At 35.6% G+C, this 19971-nt stretch overlaps 1 protein-coding gene across 1 annotated transcript in view; it reads right to left on the bottom strand.

Annotated features, from left to right (window-relative positions):
* Fancm (FA complementation group M) overlaps positions 1-19971 on the bottom strand; it is a 389753-nt gene that overhangs the window by 38620 nt on the left and 331162 nt on the right. The window contains exon 19 of the mRNA XM_090395633.1: positions 635-723. Coding sequence (XP_090251759.1) covers positions 635-723 — 89 coding nt within the window. The remainder of the gene's footprint in view (positions 1-634; positions 724-19971) is intronic.

The raw sequence follows: 19971 nt of genomic DNA, 5'->3' as shown, positions 1-19971 counted from the left end.
TAAACTCAATCAGTATCCTTCTCACAGCCATTTCACCTAGACACAGTTGCACTGACTTGGGAGCATCATATTCCTCAAATTTATACCAACTACAAACACGTGACATGATATGATGCACCTTGCCCATTGGGGGGGGGGTGCCTGTTGACCTCTTTCGAAGCAATGTATCTAATGATAAATGATGTATATAATGATACACATGACTGACTGATTATTCAACATCTTTCAATTTGCAAACAATAATGACTGTTTGAAGCACTTAGATCATTTTGTATGTTCCTTGTAAATCTTCCTGAAGATGTTGTCAAGCAAAGAAAAATGACCAAAAATGTAGAAGTAATATGTAGCTTAATAAAATCCTATGCATTTAATCCATTTTTATTTTACATAGCTGATAAAAATTCTTCATATTTGCTATAAAAAAAAGGAGGATCAAGTAGCAGAGATAGCGAGTTGAGTGGTGCAGTGTGCTTTCCAACAATGAATCCTCAAACTCTTTGAAGTGTCATGTAATAATAATGAGAAGAATAAGAAAATATATTATGATTTTAGGCAATGAAAATTATCATGGATTTTATGCAACTGAAAAAATGATATCTAAATTATTTAACTTTTTTTTTTTTGTCTGACTTACCATGTGAACTTGAGTATAACACTGTGATATGAGTCTGGCTAAGTAGTGCGAGAAAATAATCCAAGCTTTTATTCTGACCACCAGAAATACTATAAAATAAAAGCCAAAATAAAAAGCATAACCAATTCAGATTAAATATTGTTGAATCTTGAAAATCTTGAAATCTCAATTTAGGAAGCAATTGAGTTGAGAAAATTTCCGTTGTCAGTTCCAATGTTCATGTATGCTACAGTCGACTCTCACTATATAGTAAACTAACTCATAAGAAAAGACTATTGAAAGTCCAATGCCCCACAACCATTCCTCAGGTCCTATGAGTTTGCTTTAGTAAGAACCAACTGCAGAAATTATTTAGGCATATATCTAAAGATATATATATATATATATATATATATATATATATATATAGTTATACATATGCTAACACAGGTACATTCTCTCTCTCAGGCATATATAAACTAATGATATAATGCAGTACTGACATGCACACTAAAATAAGGTAACAAAATCTCTACTCAGATAATGATGCAAGAAATACAACAGACAGTATTATATTTCAACTGTGACCATCTGCACTTTGTTGAAAGCAGGAAACTTATCACTAGTGGAAAATGCATTGAATAAATTCTAATTGTCCATGACTGGAGAGGGAATCATCAAATTTACAGAAAGCAAGATTATATACTACAGTATTAATTTAAACAAATAAACTGTAAATCATGCACTCTTTCTGAGAAGGAGTAGCAATAATGATATGGAAAGAATTAATTCACAGCATCAAAGAATTCAAAGTGGTTGCATTAATAATCATAGTTGTAAGATTAAGGAAAAGAGGAATAATAATAACACAGACCTGTGATGGAAATGTTGTCTCAGAAGTAATAATTGATTCTTATAGATTTTTAGGTGAGGCATAGGAGTGACCATTCTATACTTGTATTTCGGTTACGAAATCCAAGCATGTTTGGAAGGTTTTGGGCTTTAAAGGCCTGTTAAAGCCATTGGGATACATAGATAGATTTTTAGGTGCTGAGTTCAGAAAAAACAGTAAAAAAATTCCACCACCCACCATTATCCAATTTCTAATTTTATCGTTTTTATTAGTATTTGGATTTAAATTCAGTGCACTGGTATTTATTTTATATTTATAAATAAAGAAATTTCCATGAAACTTCTCATTCTTAAGATAGGAGAGGGAGGGAGGAATGCAAATAAAAGTGCACGTGGCTACTTTGAATCTGATTCGCCAAGATAACGGATAACTTTCCTGTTGCCACAGATACATCTTCTTGTGTGATTCTTTAGCTGAATTTTAGTCGTTGACTACTAAGGTTATATTTCTGAAAGGTGGCATATTTTCTAAGTTAGTGTGAAGATTTAATTTAATGTGTTTGCATTTTTTTTAATGTTTTTACGTAGCGTCGTGTAATAGTGTTGATGTCATTCATTAAAATTCATTTAACTGCGTTTTAAGTGGTGTTTGTAACGGCTTCAAGAGTTCGCAAAAATTCAGTAACAAAGTGCTTTTTATGCAAGTGGGACAGCCGAGATTGAGAGCAACATTAGATCAAGAAGGAATGGCCAGAAAGAGTCACATTACAACCTGGAAGTATAAATGTGTTACATGAAACTTTGGTTGCTCGGGAAAAAATCCATCGCTTCACATAAAGCTGGGATTGATGAAGCAATTTGTCAAAGCTTTGTTGAAAGAAGGAGAGTGTTTTAAATAAATCTGTGCAAAATTTCCAGGATTATCTACAGCAAAATTGTAAAAAGGTATTTTTATTGGTCCGGACATCAGGAAACTTATGAAGGATAAACTGTTTGAAGAAAAAATGGCAACTGTTGAAAAGAAGTGTGGAAAGCCTTTGAAAGAGATGGTGACTAAATTTTTAGGAAATCACAAGGAATCCCCCCCCCCCACTATAAAATGATTGTGGAAGACATGCTACAGAAATTCAAGGATTTGAGATGCTCCATGAGCTTAAAAGTGCACTTTCTCAACTCTCATTTAGACCGCTTTCCTGAGAATATCGGAACTGTCAGCGAAAAACAAAGAGAGCAATTCCACCAAGACATCAAGGAGATTGAAAGAAGGTATCAGGGCAGGTGGAATATCAGCATGATGGCAGACTATTGCTGGATGTTGCACAGAGACGATTGGAGAATAGAATTTTACAGAAAAAGTTCAAAAAGAAGCTTTGAAGGGAAAAGAAAACGGCACCACAAAGAAATATGAAGCATGTACTAAAGATTAATCTTTAATTACTTTAATTTAAAAATTTTTTTCCAATACATTCATTCCAAAAATGTTTATGGAGAATTTTAAATACTGTTATTTTACTTAATACAATGCATTTTAAAACTATTTTACTGTAATATTGAGATCCATTTTGTGAAAAATCTTTACGTGATAGAGAAAAGTGGAAGAGATATTTCAAATCAGTGGTCAAAAATAAATCAGAAACAGTTAATGTTTCTGATTTATTTGACTCGAATTTTGCAGGCCAGTGTAATTATATATATATATATATATATATATATATATATTATCATCATCAAATTCCTGCCATGTACCCTCAAGGGGTGTAGAGGATATGATAGTACCACACGAAAAATTTACATCATTACTACCTTCCTATCTACCATTTTCCTACAAATCAGTCTGTTACTTGTCAAGACTCCAACATTATCAGATCTTATATTTCTATTATCTAAGGCAATTTGTACAGTATCAATCCACCTATATCTTGGTCTTCCTCTGGGTCATTTTCCTGACAACCTGGTAGAGAATACTTGTTTTGCTAACGCATTCCTGGATGCTGACAATGCCAAGTTCTTTCCTAATATCCTCGTTTTTAATATGATATTGCCATTGATGCCATCTGTTCACACCTTTAATCTTTCTCAGGATTCTCATATCCATGGTATCTAGTCTTTGGTCAAGTGTATAACTTCTTACCCAGCTCTCAGGTCGATAAGTTAAAACTGGTTTGATCACTGTCTTGTATACAGCTAATTTAGTGATCTGACTAATTTCTCTCTTATTCCATATGAATTTATTCAACTGACTTCCTACCATACCAGCTTTGTTGATTCTGTTGTCAATTTCCATATTTAATTTACCATCTTCACTAAAAATCAAGCCTAAGTAGGTGAAATGTTTTCCTTGTTTCCACAGGTTCTCCGTTCACAACGCAGTTAACATTTTCAACGATTCTGCCTATTTTCATTGTCTTTGTCTTTTTATTGCTGACCTTCATACCATATCTATTACAACAGTTATTCAATTTAGTCAGGGAAACTTGTAGTGGATTTATTTAGAAGTATAACATCGTCTGCATAAAGTAAAGAGCTGACATTAACATCTCCAATTTTGATATCATGTTTAATACCACTTTTATTCATAATGTGATCCATATAGATAATGATTAACAGAGGGGATAATGTACATCCTTGTCTCACACTAGATTTAACATTAAACCATCTCCCTGAACTTCCTTCAATTCTAACTGCTGATATAAACTGAAATAAAGACTAAGTATTGTTTAGTATAGCGCCCCATTGACACCCTATAACCGTAGCGTATTGAATAGCTTCTCTCTTGGCACCTTGTCATATGCCTTTTCCAGATCGACAAAACATAAATATAGATCTTTGTTATATTCCCATGATTTCTCAACTATCTGTCGTAAAGTGAAAATCTGATCCTGACAGCCTCTATACGGCCTGAATCCAGCTTGTTCTTCACCAAGCTTCTCTTGCACAATCCTTCTCAACCGTTTCTCAAGTATACTTGCATATATCTTACCAGGAACATTCAATAATGAAATGACTCTGTAATTCTCACATTCAGTTTTATTTCCCTTTTTATATATGGGTACTATGAGAGCTCTACTCCAATCATCAGGAATTCGTCCCTCTGTCCAGGCTTTCTGAATTATGCAGTGCAGCCACTGTAAGACTTTTATACCACCATACTTCAGCATTTCTGGTCAAATATCATCTGCTTCTACTACCTTTCTACATTTCAAGCCTTTCATGGCTTTTTCTACTTAAAGTATGGATATGTATTCCTGACTATATGCCTGTTGAGTGTTTTTTAGCACTGTGCTATCACGGCTTGTTTCATTTAGCAATTTTTCGAAGGAATTACACCATACTTCAAGGATATCTTTTTCTCACGTTTTCATGTCACCTTTATCATATCTAACTCCTTTTACAGCACTCTTTCCTCCATTTCTTAGCTTCTTCAACAACCTCCAGAATATCTTACCACCTTCTTGATATTTATTTATTACGTTCTTGCCAAAGTCCTCCCGTGACTTTTGATTAGCTAGTTTTACACAGTGTTTAGCTTTCTTACATTTGTCTCTGTATTCTCTAAGAGCACAAGCTGACTTATTTGCCAGAAACTTTTGATATGCTTTCTTCTTTTCCTTCACTGCCTCTTTAACTTCCTGTGTCCATTATGGAGTTCTGATTTTTCTATCCTTGCAGACAACCTCACCTCATGCCTCTCTAGCTGAATCAATCAGTGCTTTCTTCAAGGCTTACTGAATCTCCAAGGTTTCATTGCTGATTCCAAACTCTTTCATTTTTTTTTCAATAATGTTTGTGTATTTTAGTCTACAGTTCACATCTGAGAGCTGCTCAACTTTTATTCGCTTTAAAACTTTCTTACATGTTATTCTTTTCGATATGATTTTATCCTGCTCAAGACTAAATAGTGATAATTCCAATTTCAAATCCTCTGTACACTCGGATGTCCTGCACCAGTTAAAAAAACATGATTGTTAACAATAACATAGTCAATGAGACTTTTCTTATTCCTTGTCTCTTCTCTCCATGTGAATTTGTGCACATTTTTATGTTGGAACATGGTGTTACTAATAACCAGTCCATGTCCTGAACAGAAATCCAACAGGTATTTGCCATGATTATTAGCTTTGGTCTTTTCTCCAAATTTTCCCAAAATATTTTTGTATGTCTGACAATCATTTCCTACACTGCTATTTAGATCCCCAACAAGGACTGACTTTTCCTTTTTCATTGTGTCAGTTGCTTTCTCTAAAGCCTCAAAAAATTCCTCCACTTTTATCTTAGTAGAACCTTCTGTAGGACCATAGGCACAAATAAGTCCAATTGTCCAGTTTCTCATTTTGATATTAGCCCACATCATTCTACTTGAGACCGCCTGCCATTCAAGAAGATTAGCCTCGTATTTAGTGTTGAATACTATGGCTACTCCTTTTCCTTGATTGTTATTGCCTGAATATAACATTTTGTATTTATTGCTCAGAAAGATCTCACCAGTTTTTGTCATTTTTGTTTCAGTCAACCCTATTATGTCAATCTGGTACTTATCTAATTCCTCAGCTAGCTCCATTTCTTTGCTTTTCGGGTTTCTTATGTTAATAGTACCGATCTTTAACTCTGGCGATGTTGAGTTGGGGCTTGTTTTCAGATTTGTTCCAGTAGCTGACTTTTCGCTCTTCGCACTGGTTCCCAGGTGAAAACAATGGGGGGCCTTGTTTAATCGGCCAAGGCCCAAGCTGGCGTGAAATTTTGGTTGTACCATCATTTTGTATTTTGGTTTAAGCCAATAAAAATAAAATTTGGTCGGCTAAATCCCAAATTGCCAGCCAATCCTCATTCGTTCAGTATTCAGGTAGATACCCAACAGGGTGCATCACGAGAAGATGAGGATTGGACAGCTCAGAAACCCTGGTCGGTTCTCCACATTCCTTTAAAGGCTATGTGGAGGTCTCCTTTCAATTATAGCTTTGACACTTAAGTACCCCCCCCTTTTTTTTTACACTTTCCAGGAGACTGATGGAAAAAAGTGTAAATATTAGGAAATGTAAAAAACAAAAAAAAAAAAAAAAAAGGCTAAAAGATGACTTACTGCTAGTATGTGACTCAACATACTAGATTACAAAATTTAATAAATGAAAATAAATGAATTTACAATTACTCACATTTATCTATTTAAAAAAAAATCTTTAATTGTTGATTGTTTTTGCTTTTTCTGCACTGTTATAAGTTCCACCTGCCTCTCCACAGTGTATAAGGCATTAAATGATCTATCGTCTACTGATGCACTTGTAATATACTGCCTGAGAACAGAGATAGCTTCCATTGCTTCTTTGCTAGCAGGGACGGTAGGTCCTTGATCACAGGCTTTTTCAACCACTTATTCCTCTTCTTCTTCACAGAAAGCTCTCCGTATCTACAACCGCGCTAGCCAGGCATTACTTCGGGAGTAAATTACCGCTACACGCGGTTCCCTAGCCGACATAAACAGAGCTATATCAACGCTAGAAAATGAGCTTTCACTTACGCTGAATCACGAGCTTTGGTCGATCCTACATGATGTCTCGTGTACGGCAGCTAAAAAAGAATTTGAACGAGTACGAAGCCGACATATCAACAAGTTTGATAAATTAACAAAGAACTCGGAGTCCAAACCTAAATTAGAAACCAACACTGTTGTTAACCTATCGTCAGCTACCTTAAAGCCAGAAGCATTCCACGCTCTGTCACGTGGTCACAACTTCGCCATTGCTCCTAGGAAATTACCGGCCAAGGAATTAATGATTCAAATTGAACGTGGGATTCGCCAACTTCCAAACCACATCGCCAACGATATTAGATTGGATGTAGCCTGTGTTCTCAATAAAGCAAAACCTCCAAAATCCAACATATCCATTAGTGAATACAAGGCACTACAAGAATTGAAGAGAAACAAAAAAATAGTGATCACCAAAGCGGATAAGGGGAACGCCACTGTGGTACTCAATCTTAAAGACTACACAGGTAAGCTCAAGGCTTTATTATTAGATCGTTCCACTTACCTCCCCATTGATTACAATCCCACCAACTCACAAATTAGAAAACTCCATAGGCTCCTTAAGAAGGTCACTTCTTGGCCTGTGGAGATTACCAACAGACTAAAATCCTATAACTCTAGACCCCCCTGCATATATGGGCTCCCAAAAATACACAAAGAAAATGTGCCATTACGTCCCATAGTGGATGTCATTGATTCCCCCACTTACAAACTAGCCAAGCATTTAGCCAAAGCGCTCTCACACTATACTGGCAATACACCATCACACATAAAAAACTCAGCCCACTTCAAAGCCAGTATAGAAAACCTTACACTCCAACATAATGACATAATGGTCAGTTTGATGTCTCCTCCCTATTCACGAATGTCTCCCTCAAAGAAACCTTAGAGCTAATCCAAGCTAAATTTCCTCCCGATATCTCAGCCCTATTTCAGTTTACAATGAACTCAGGCTGTTTCGTTTGGCAGGAAAAATTCTACAAACAGATAGAGGGGGACAGCCATGGGTTCACCACTTTCTCCAACTTCTTCATGGAGATGTTTGAAGAGAAAGCCTTAAACTCAGCCCCACAAAAACCTACCATATGGCTTTGCTACGTTGATGATGTTTTCGCTATTTGGCCACATGGCCCGGATTCACTCCTCTCCTTCCTAACACACCTGAACAACCAACACCCTAGAATCAAATTCACCCTGGAAAAAGAGGAAAACAATAACCTCCCCTTCCTAGACACACTAGTCACCCGCCAACCTGATGGAACCTTGGTTTTCTCAGTTTATAGAAAACCCACCCATACAGGCAGATACATTCACCAACAATTCCCCCCCCACCCCCCTCACAACAATATGGAGTTATTAAAACATTATTCAACAGGACAAAAATAATCTGTTCTAATGATCAAGCCCTAACCACTGAACTAAATCACATCCGTGACACTTTCTCAGCCAACGCAACCCCCCTCCAAAAAATACTTAACCCAGTTATCCACAACCCACCACCCCCTCCCCTTCACAAAAAAGATTACTCTAAATCCATCACTATTCCCTACATCAGAGGCACCTCGAAAAAAAATCGATAAAATCTTAAAAAAACATGACCTGACCACATGTTACAGACCACATAGAAAACTGGCATCCCTTATCCGCTCCACCAAAGACCAACCACTTCCGCTAGACCTACCTGGTGTATACCAGGTCCCTTGCAGCTGTAAACTGTCCTACTTTGGCCAAACAGGCAGGACAGCAAATATCAGAATCTCAGAACACAAGGATTACATCCGATTTCACCAGTACAGCCACTCTGGGCTTGCAGACCACGCTCTGGATACTCGCCACAGAATAAGATGGAAGAAAACCACAGTAATACACCGCAGCAAGTTCAAGTATGAAAGACTATTCATGGAATCAGCCTCGGCCCTTAGGAACATGCCAAACCTCAACAAATTTGGGAAACTTTTATCAGAAGAACTTCAGCCCAAAGGCCAAGAACTACCAATATAGCCCGCCAGGGGGCACCATCAGGACTTTAGGAAAACGCTAGCTTCCTAGCTTCAGTCTCATTTGCTGTTATTAGTACTTGTGTGCACGTGTCTTTATTGTAAGTTCCCAAGAAGATGGCAACGTGACGTTCGCCGAAATATCGGAAAGTATATATTAAAGTTTATTTAATCTATATTTCTAGTATACGCTGTCAATTCCTTAAATATTAGTTATCACCAAAGTGGTCGGAAAGGATGTCTTCTACACTAGGTACCATTGATGTAATCACACCAGCATCAACATCAGCATAGTCTTGAAATGAGGAAGACTCATCCATCACATACCAGTTGTTGGGCTCTGACATATCTTCTTCTTCCTCCTGTAGTTGTTCCTCCTCTTCCAGAAACGTAACTCCTGCCTTCCGGAAACAGCTGGATATGGTTTCAGGAGTAACATGCAACCATGCTTTGGCCACATAATGCATGGCATCAAGGGTTGATATGGTCATTTGTTTTGGGTCCATACCATTATCATGCATAACACAGCTTTTTCAACAAGCATTTTTCTATATTTCCATTTAAATGCATGGATGATGCCCAGATCTAATGGCTGAAGCTCACTTGTACAATTAGGGGGAAAGAACACTAATCTAATGTTTCTGAGCTGCATATCTTCAGGGTGTGCAGGACATTTGTCTAGCAATAGTAGTTTTTGCAGTGACTTGTCTCCATTTTAGCATCCAGAGCATGCACGGTGGATGTAAAGATGCTACTGGTCATCCATGCTGTGCTGTTGGCATCACACTTAGTAGGCAGATTTTTCACATTCTTAAAATATCTTGGAGTTTTAAATTTACCAATTACCAGTGGAGGAAATTTTTCTTATCCATCAGCATTGACCATGAGCAAAACAATTACCCTATGCTTGCTGAATTTTCCACCATGACACTTCTTTCCTTCAAAACACAATGTTTTACTTGGCATAATGTTATAAAAGAGCCCAGTTTCATCAACATTGAAAATATTTTTCGGTTTGTAGTCCTGAATACAAACCTGAATACAAACGTCTCCACACACCTGATTATACACAATATTGTGATGAGTCTTGAAACGATCAATCGATCCATTTGATCAGTAAAACCATTAATCCCCAACCTCGCAGCAAATTCAAGGGCTTTCGCTCAGAGTATAGTACCATCGAATGGAAAACCCGATGCTCTTGTAGAAACAAAACACAACTTTATCCAACTCATCGTATGCCGATGTCCGGATATATTTTCATTTTTTTAACATAGCGCCAGATTGCTTTGCATTGAGTTCAATGCTTGACCTGTTTTTTAGTATCATGTTCAAAGTGGACACGGAGTCCAAGATTGTTTGCTAATTGCGCATGTGTTCTGGCATGCCAATCTACACGTCACAGAATTGCCATCTTTTCTTCTATTGAAATACATTTTCTGTCCTTTTTTCTCCTTGTTACTAACATGGATCATCGACCACCACAACTTGAAAGCAGAAATTCTGCAATATACCATGTGCTTCTGAATTGCAATTACGAACACCAACTGTAAACAAGTGAAGCGATATTTCAAGACTGTGGTTTATTCACTGATATCTAATATTTACAAATAACAACTGTTACTTGGTAGAAGTGTGAATGTGAAATCACATCACAACATGTTACAGGTGCCACGAGCTACTGACAGTTTAAAATTACCGATATGAAAACTTCACGGTATCAATTCGTACTGTGATTGAAAAATCACAGTATCGCTCATCACTACTGCAAGCGTGCAAGTTACTGTGATGGCAGAAACGAAACTACAGCCAAAAGCAACGCCATCTGGGAACAGAAATGCACAGATTTCATAGAAATCGATTTGAATGAGAGGAAATTAATTCGAAAATCAGTGTTGCCATCTGAGAAAAAAACCGCAAATCACAGGAAATAAGTCCACATCAATCCACATAGTGGTTAATGGTGGGAAAACAATATATCGTAAGAATAGGCCTTAAGACAAGACCAACGGAAAATGACGTAAATGGCAGGAAAACGTAAATTGCGGGAACGTAAAAACAGGGTTTTACTGTATATATAATATATACACATATAGGTAACCCTCGTATAACACGGTACGTATACAACACGGCATGGTTTATATGAAAATATATGAAAAGACAAAGGGTTACCAAATTGTGGTAACCCTTTGTCTTTTCATATATTTTTCATAGCATGACTTAAAAATCAAATTTTATCTTTGCTAAATTTGTGGATGCCCGTATCATGCATGTAGTTATAAGTAGCGAATTTATATTAGGGGAAATACTCTTTAGCATGCATGCATGTCAATTTGTTTATTGTTGACAATTGTCTTCGTTTCTGCCAGGAAAGCACATTAAAAATCATAAGTGAGTTAATCTCAAACTGAGCACTTTGTTTTCTGGTGAGTTACATACAATATGTAATATTTTTTAATTTTTTGTAAAAGGAGTTTTGCGATATGATTGAAAACAAAATTAGTGAATTAATTGATGGGGAAACAGATTTAAATGAGGAGAAACTGGTACAATTAATAGATGATATCGAACCAAATGGCAGGGAAAGTTCTTCCAAAGATTCTGATTGTGATGAATCCGTTAAAGAATTCAGTTTAAAGATATTAGCAGAAGGACTGAACTTGGCAAGAAAGTTAGGAAGGTATTTTACCGATAATGAACCCTCAATGGAGTACTCCGGAAAATTCATGAGACAATTGGATATTTGTTCAGCTCCATATTATGAATTTAATAAAAAATTGCAGCATAGTGGTGAGCAAGGTCTTATTACTGAATTCTTGATAACTAAAGGAGCCGAAGTATGCAATGAGAATTATACAAATGATGTCCAAGAGATTTCAAGTGGTGACAATGACTAGCCACTCATAAATAAAGAACATCTATGAAATGTCATTTTTGAAGACAGTGATGACAACTAAAATATGCACTTCATTTTGCCTAAAACATTTATGCATTACGTGCAATGAAGTTTGCTTACAATTTGTAATTTTTATAAGTCTATGTATTTGTTTCATAGTTCATATGTTTTCTTAACTTACATGAATACCTGAATGAAATAAAAATATATTTTTGTTGAATATGTCGTTGTTTATATAATTAAAAAAAAAAACAATTTCGGAACATAACCCTACTTTTTTCTATGTGATCTAAGTCTCGCATAATGCGATTTATATAACTCGGCATTTCTATGGAACCTAACATCCATGTTATACGAGGGTTAACTGTGTGTATATATATATAAAAGAGGATTATATAAAAATTCATTCAACTGTATGCAGACTCCTCACATCCAGAAGAAGATTGTACTAAATTTTATATTACAAGACGAGATAAATAACACCTAGTAGAGAAATGCTAATTACAACAGGATATTTTAAGATTAAAATGGAGAATGAACCACTAGTTGTAAACATTGTACTTTTCCACAGACAAAAGCATAACTATTATTATTAACATCCGACCTCCAATGAGTCAGACACTCATTGTGCAACATATACATTATTGCACCCAATACTCATCCAACGGTTCCTTAAAATGATTCAATGTGTCTATTCACAACACACACATATGCAGGCAATGCATTCCACTCACCATACAAAGAACCTTCTGCTCACACCCTCTTTATACAGTTTCCAGCAATGGCCTCTTGTTCTATTCCCTCTCTCATTCTATGAAAAATCTCTTCCATGTCAACCTGATAACAACCCCTGACTAGCTTATGTCTCAATCATATCCCCTCCACCTCTTCCTCCTATTCATGAGGCTTTGCAATTTACATTCCCTTAATCTGTCCTCATACTCCACATTCCAAAGACCACTGACAACCTTTGTGAATTTTCTTTGGACCTTTTCCAACATATCCTCATCACCCTGAACACACGGCAACCTGATCTGTGTACAATAATCCATATGAGGCTTGATCAAGGCATTATACAATGGCATCGTGACCTCTTCGCAACTTCTGCAATGTGGTCCCTGAATTTCAGGTCCTTGTCTGCCACCACTCCCAGATCTCTCATTTCTTTAAAATTTCCCCCACAAGTGTATATTTTGCATCCCATCATTGCTTACCAAATTTAAAAACTACACTTCACAACATTGAACTGAGTTCCACTTACCTGTCTATTCATGCAATCTATTCAAGTCCTCCTGTAAGGCCATAACATCTGCTTGATTCTGCATTGCTCTCCTCAATTTTGCATCATCTACAGACAGCTGTATATCACTAGTTAAACCCATCTGAATATCATTAATATACAAATTGACAATAATGGTCCCAAAACTGACCCCTGCAGTACACCACTAGTGATTCTTCCTCTTATGGGATATCCCCCCCCGCATATACAACTTTCTGATACCTAGTCACTGATTCAACTCAGAAGTCTGTTATCTAATCCCATTTCAATTTATTTAACCATTTGTTATGTGGGAGCCTATCTAAAGCTTTTGCAAAATCCAAGTACACTACTGTATATGCATCTCTCCTGTCCAAGGTCTTTGTCACCTTATTATAGTACATAAGTAAGTTAGTAAAATATGATCTTCCTATGCTGATAACCACATAAAATATTGCTGCTTTAAACCCAATTCTGCATCCTACTTCTCACAATCTCTCAAATATACAAATTGGCCTATAATTTGAAACCACAGCTTTATCACCACCTTTATGCAGTGGAAAAATTTTACCTTCTTTCCACTTCTTTGGAACCTGTGCTGTTGTAAGACTTATTAAACAAGCATGCCAATACTTGTTTAATAAGAGTCTTTGCCTGATTTGCCAATTTCTGCTCATACTGCACTTTTGTTTTCCTTACTGAGTCTCTCTCCTGGCTTGTTCTTTATACTCTTCATGAAACTGATTATTACCATTATTCATCTTATACTGTCTCCAAAGTACCTTTTTCTTCCAGATTTTATGTTTATGCACCTTAGTCATCCATTTTACACCTACCTTATTCAGTCTTTTGGTTTTGGAATATTTATTATTTATGTATGGGCTCACAACTGGTAGGAGACCTCTACATAGCCTTTTAAGGAATGCAGAGAACTAAGGCCAAGGCTTCTGGCTTAATGACCAAGTCCAACCTTTTTCTGGTGCACCCTGTTAGTTAGTAGGTATCTATTTGGATATTGAATGAACAAGGGTGGCTGATAATATGAGATTTAGAATCAAATTTTATTCTTACTGGATTAAACAAAAATGCAAAATGATAGTGACACCATGACCAAATTTCATGCTAGCTGTTGTGTCATTTGGTTAAACAAGGTCAGGAAATCAGAGCAAACAGTAAAAAGTTAGCTACTGGAAGAAACTCCAAATCACCATAAGCAGAATTCAAGATTGGTACGGTCAACATAAAAGGCATCAACAGAAAAGAAGTGGAACTGGCAGAAGACCTAGGGAAGTAGAAGATCAACATAACTGATGATGCTAAAACAAACAAACAAACAAAAAAAAAATGGTGAGATTCTTCTAATAACCATTACAAGATGTCCCATTCAAGCAATCATGATCAGCTATAGTATTCAACACTAAAATGAGAGTAAGTGTCTTTTAATGGCAATATCAAAACGGAGAAATGGACAATAAGACTTATTTGTGCCACTGGACCCACAGAAGATTCAACTAAGAAAGAAGTGGAGGAATTTTCAAGTCATCAAGAGAAAACAACTGACAAAGAAAGGAAAAGTTGGTTCTTATTAGAGATCTTAATAGTAGAGTAGGAAATGAAAACCAGACAGTGCAGAAATATTTTGGGAAAATTTGGGGAAAAGACTAAGGCTAATAAAAATGACAAGCACCTGATAACTTTCTGTTCAGGACAGAGGCTAGTCATTACTATTCCAACATAAAGATGTGCAATAATCCACATGAAGAGAAGACACAAGAAATAAGTAGTCTCATTGATTATGTTTAGGCTTACCATACGTCCCGGTTTGAAAGTATGGTCTCAGCATCCAAGTCAGTTTGTCACTCTGTCCCGGTTATTTGGTAAAAATTTAAAAGTGCAGCCTTGGAAAATGGCGATTAGGCAACACGAATACCCCACTTTGACTCTGGCCTGTACGCTGCGTCGCAAGTCATTGTTCAGCATGCGCAATCTTAGTTGAGTTTAGATTGCGAGTCGGTGTTTCTTTTCAGTGTGTTGTTTGTGATTTTTTTTACTTCATTAAATTCATTTAATGAAGTAAAAAATAATTCAAAAAAGAATATACAGAAAATGTGAAGACACCATCAGTGATACCCAATTATTCGGCTTTAGAAACAGCTTGGGAACAAGAGAGGCCTTTTTCTGTTCTCAGATCTTATTTCAAAAATGTATTGACCAAAACAAGGTAATATTCATTTGCTTCATCGACTTCGAGAAAGCATTTGACAAAGTCCAACATGCTAAAATGATTGCTATTAAAAAGAATTGGATTAGATGGTAAAGACATCAGGATCATTGAAAACTTATATTGGAACCAAAAGGCATCTGTTCAAGTTGATGACATTATTACAGACTCCGTTAACATCAAACGAGGAGTAAGGCAAGGATGTGCGCTGTCACCTCTCTTTTTAACATCTATTCAGAAGCCATATTTCAAAAAGTCTTGGAAGGAAGAAAGGAAGGGATTAGTGTAAATCTGAAATCATCAGTAACATCCGATATGCCGATGATACAGCTCTTCTGGCTGACAATATTCAGGATCTTCAAAATCTTTTGGAACTAATAAATGAAGAGAGTGAAAAAATGGGATTAAAAATAAATATCACCAAAACTAAATTCATGGTCATAAGTAAGAAACCAATTCTTAATTTAGCACTTTCTTTAAATAGGAAACAAATAGAAAGAGTGGCAAAGTTTAAATATCTCGGATGCTGGTTAAACGAAGATTGCAATCAAGAAATGTAAATAAAAGTTAGAATTGAAATGGCAAGAAAAAATTTTCTCTTGATGAAATCAACACTGTGTAACCGCAGTTTAAACTTAGAGCTTAGAGTATGCATGGTTAAATGCTATGTATGGTCTGTACTGCTGTACGGTGCAGAAACTTGGACCTTGAAGACAACATCAATAAAAAGACTTTGAGATGTGGTTATACAGACGAATGTTAAAAATCCCATGGGCAGCAAAAACATCCAATCAGGAAGTACTGGAACAAATGGGAAAATCACATGAACTTTTAGATACCATAAAAAGAAGGAAAACTGCATATCTTGGTCACCTACTTCGTAATGAAAAATATAAGATACTTCAATTGATTATAAAAGGGAAGATAAATGGAAGAAGAGGACAAAGAAGACGAAGAAAATCTTGGCTGGCAGATATCAGACAGTGGACTGGTATGAACTCTGAGAGACTGCTCAGAATAGCTGAGAATCGCTCAAAATTTGCCAAGGTGGTCGCCGACCTCCGATAGGAGATGGCACTCAAAGAAGAAGAAGAAGAAATTAATTTAACCCCAAAATGCCAATAAGAAACTGTGTGTTTACGGATGAATTAAAAAAGGATTATCTGTTTTTGAAAAATGTTTGTGGTCATATTGATAAAGTAAAATGTGAACAGCGCTCTTCAGAATTTTCTGTGGCTCATGGTGGGCATTCTGACATAAAAAATCACTTGACATGTGCGAAACATAAGGCTAGTCTAGCAGCGGCAGGAACTTCCTCAAAGATATTGTCATATTTTAAAGGTGCCGACCGAAGTGACAAAGAATTTTTAATAGCTACTAAAGAAGCAACTTTTGCATTTCATGTTGCTATTCACAATCTCAGCTTTAAGTCTGCCAATTGTTCATCTAATTGATATCAAAGCTTTTTGAAACAATGTTTAGACTGGGTAGAACAAAATGTGAAGCTGTCATTGTTAATGTGATTGAGTCACAGTTGTTTCAGCAACTGTGAAGATTTAAACAAAACAAATTTTGTGATGATATCAATTGATTCTTTCAACAGGAAAGAAATTAAAACTGTGCCATGTGTTGTGTGGTATTTTGCACCAGATGGTGGAGTAAAAGTTAAACTTTGAGACTTTCAATCAGTTTCCGGTGAAACTGCAGAAATACCGACAAACCATTTAATGTCAGTTATGAAAACTCATAATATAACAAAAAAAATTATTGGATTTTGTGGAGATAACTGCAATACCAATTTTGGGGGTGTAAAACAGAGAGGAGAAAACAATATTTACAGTCGATTGAAGAAGGAACTAGGAAGAAATATTGTGGGCATTGGTTGTGGCGCTCACATTGTTCACAACTGTCTTCAAACCGCAGTTGATGTTCTACCTATTGAAATAGAAGCTTTAGTAGTCAAAATTTATAAATATTTCCACATTTATATGGTTCGAGTCACTCAACTAAAAGTGATCTGTGAATTTGCAGATGCAGAGTATAAAAAGGTTCTTCAACATGGCAACACCCGTTTTCTTTCGCTACTTCCAGCTATTGACAGAATACTTGAAATATATGAGGGACTGAAATCATATTTTATTTCACAAGAACACTGTCCGGTAATGATAAAACAGTTTTTTGATAATGATTGTGGTGAAATGTATTTGTGGTTTGTGCACGGGCAACTCAAATTATTTAACAAATCTATCTTGATTATGGAAAGTACAAAAACGAGTGCAACAGATATTGTCATTGAACTTAGAAAATTAAAAACAAATCTTGAGGAAAGGCGTGATAATAAATTTATACCTCAAGAAGCAAAAAAGCTTTTTAGAATACTGGAAAATAATGGAAGTATTAATATTAATACAATACTAACACAAGAGTTTACAAAATTTTATGACCGATGACTTTCTTACATTGAACTTTGGGAAAACAGTTTTGGTGGAGCAGAATCTTTTACTTAGATAAACAACAATGAATTAACTTGGTCGGAAATTGAAACTTCGGGTGAAAAAATTAATGAAACTCTTGCAAATAATGCAATAAACATGGATCAACTGTTTGATGAAGTGGTGATTGCAAAAGCTTTTTGGTCGGCAAACTATGACATTTTGAAAAATACATACAACTATTCAGTCATTTCAAAGAAAAGAACATTTCATTGCCCAATCTTGTTCAAATTATAGAATACATTTCAGCCTACCAGGCACATCTTCACCTGTTGAAAGGATATTCTCAATAATGAATAGCATATGGTCTGAAGAAAGAGGTAGAATGGCTGAATCAAAAGTAAAAGCTGTATTGCGCTGCAAACTTAATAGTGAACTAAATTGTATTATAATTTTCGACGCGATTAAAAATAACGAAGAATTTTTAAAGAAAGTTCACGCTAGTGATAAATATTAATAACTTTTTAATAATAAGTTATGTTCAATTAAGAGTAATTAAAAATTACTACGAAATGTTGTTTTTTTGTTAACCACTCTGTTATTTAACCTTCTGAATCATAAGTACTTAGCACAGAATTGCATATGGTCACCTTCAAGTCAATACCATCAAATTGAGATACTTTAACATTGGAGATTCAATTTGTAATATCTGTAACCAATTGGAAACAGTAGAACATGCATTCTACAGCTGAACTCTTGCCCTGCATATTTGGAACAGATTATGTAAAGTGTTCAGCATTCCATTACTTACAACAGAACAATTTCTTTCTTTTTTTTTTTTTTTTGCAGTATCCACCACCTATCAACAATGGAAAGAGAATTTTGATTTTTATAATTAATGAATTAAAATATCATTTATGGAAGGTTAGAAAGAAACATAGATTTGAAAACCAGCCATATGAAATATGAATGCTTTATAATATTGTATTATGTTTATTGTTCAGTTAGATGATTTTTGTACTAAGAAAGCAGCATTCTAGGAGATATCAAATTTTTAGCTAGGTGGTGTCGACCACTTGCATTATGTAATATTCACCAGGGGGGACATAAAATTTTTGCTGTGAGAAGTTTTTTAAATGGTCATCATTATCAAATTCCTGCCATGTACCCTCAAGGGGAGTACAGGATATGATAGTAATACATGAAAAATTTACATCATTACTAACTTCCTATCTACAATTTTCCTCCAAAACAGTCTGTTACTTGTCAAGACTCCAATATTATCAGATCTTATGTTTCTGTTGTCTAAGTTACTTTCTATTAATCCACCTATATCTCGGTCTTTCTCTGGGTCGTTTTCCAGCCAACCTGGCAGAGAGCACCTGTTTTGCTAATCTTTCCTTGCCCATTCTCTTTAAATGACCATACCACCTGAGATTAGCTCTGCTAACGCATTCCTGGTTGCTGACAATGTCAAGTTTTTTCCTAATATCCTCGTTTTTAATATGATATTGCCACTGATACCATCTGTTCACACCTCTAACTGTTCTCAGAATTCTCATATCTGGTTTGAACACTGTCTTGTATACAGCTAATTTAGTGTTCAGTAATTTCTTTTTTATTCCATATGAACTTATTCAATTGACTTCCTACCATACCAGCTTTGTTGATTCTGTTGTCTATTTCCATATTTAATTTACCATCTTCACTAAAAATTGTGCCTAAGTAGCTGAAATGTTTTACTTGTTCCATAGGTTCTCCATTCACAATGCCATTGACATTTTCAACGATTCTGCCTATTTTCATTGTCTTTATCTTTTTATTGCTGACCTTCATACCATATCTATTACAACAGTTATTCAATTTAGTCAGGTGAATCTTACAGACTTGTAGTGGATTTATTGATAAGTATAACATCGTTCGCATAAAGCAAAAGAGCTGACATTAACATCTCCAATTTTGATATCATGTCTACTACCACTTTCCTTCATAATGATAATGAATATAGATAATGAATGACACCATATAAATAACTCCATATAGATAATGAATAACAGAAGGGATAATGTACATCCTTGTGTCACACCAGATAACATTAAACCATCTTCATGTACTTCCTTCAATTCTAATTGCTGACTTACAACTCAAATCAAGAAGACTAAGCATTGCTTGATATAATGC

The sequence above is a fragment of the Typopeltis vanoorti genome, chromosome 1, assembly GCF_054136105.1.
Source record: "Typopeltis vanoorti isolate ZY-2024b chromosome 1, IOZ_Tvanoo_1.0, whole genome shotgun sequence".
Classification (NCBI taxonomy): domain Eukaryota; kingdom Metazoa; phylum Arthropoda; class Arachnida; order Uropygi; family Thelyphonidae; genus Typopeltis; species Typopeltis vanoorti.
This window is presented reverse-complemented; position numbering and strand designations above follow the sequence as displayed.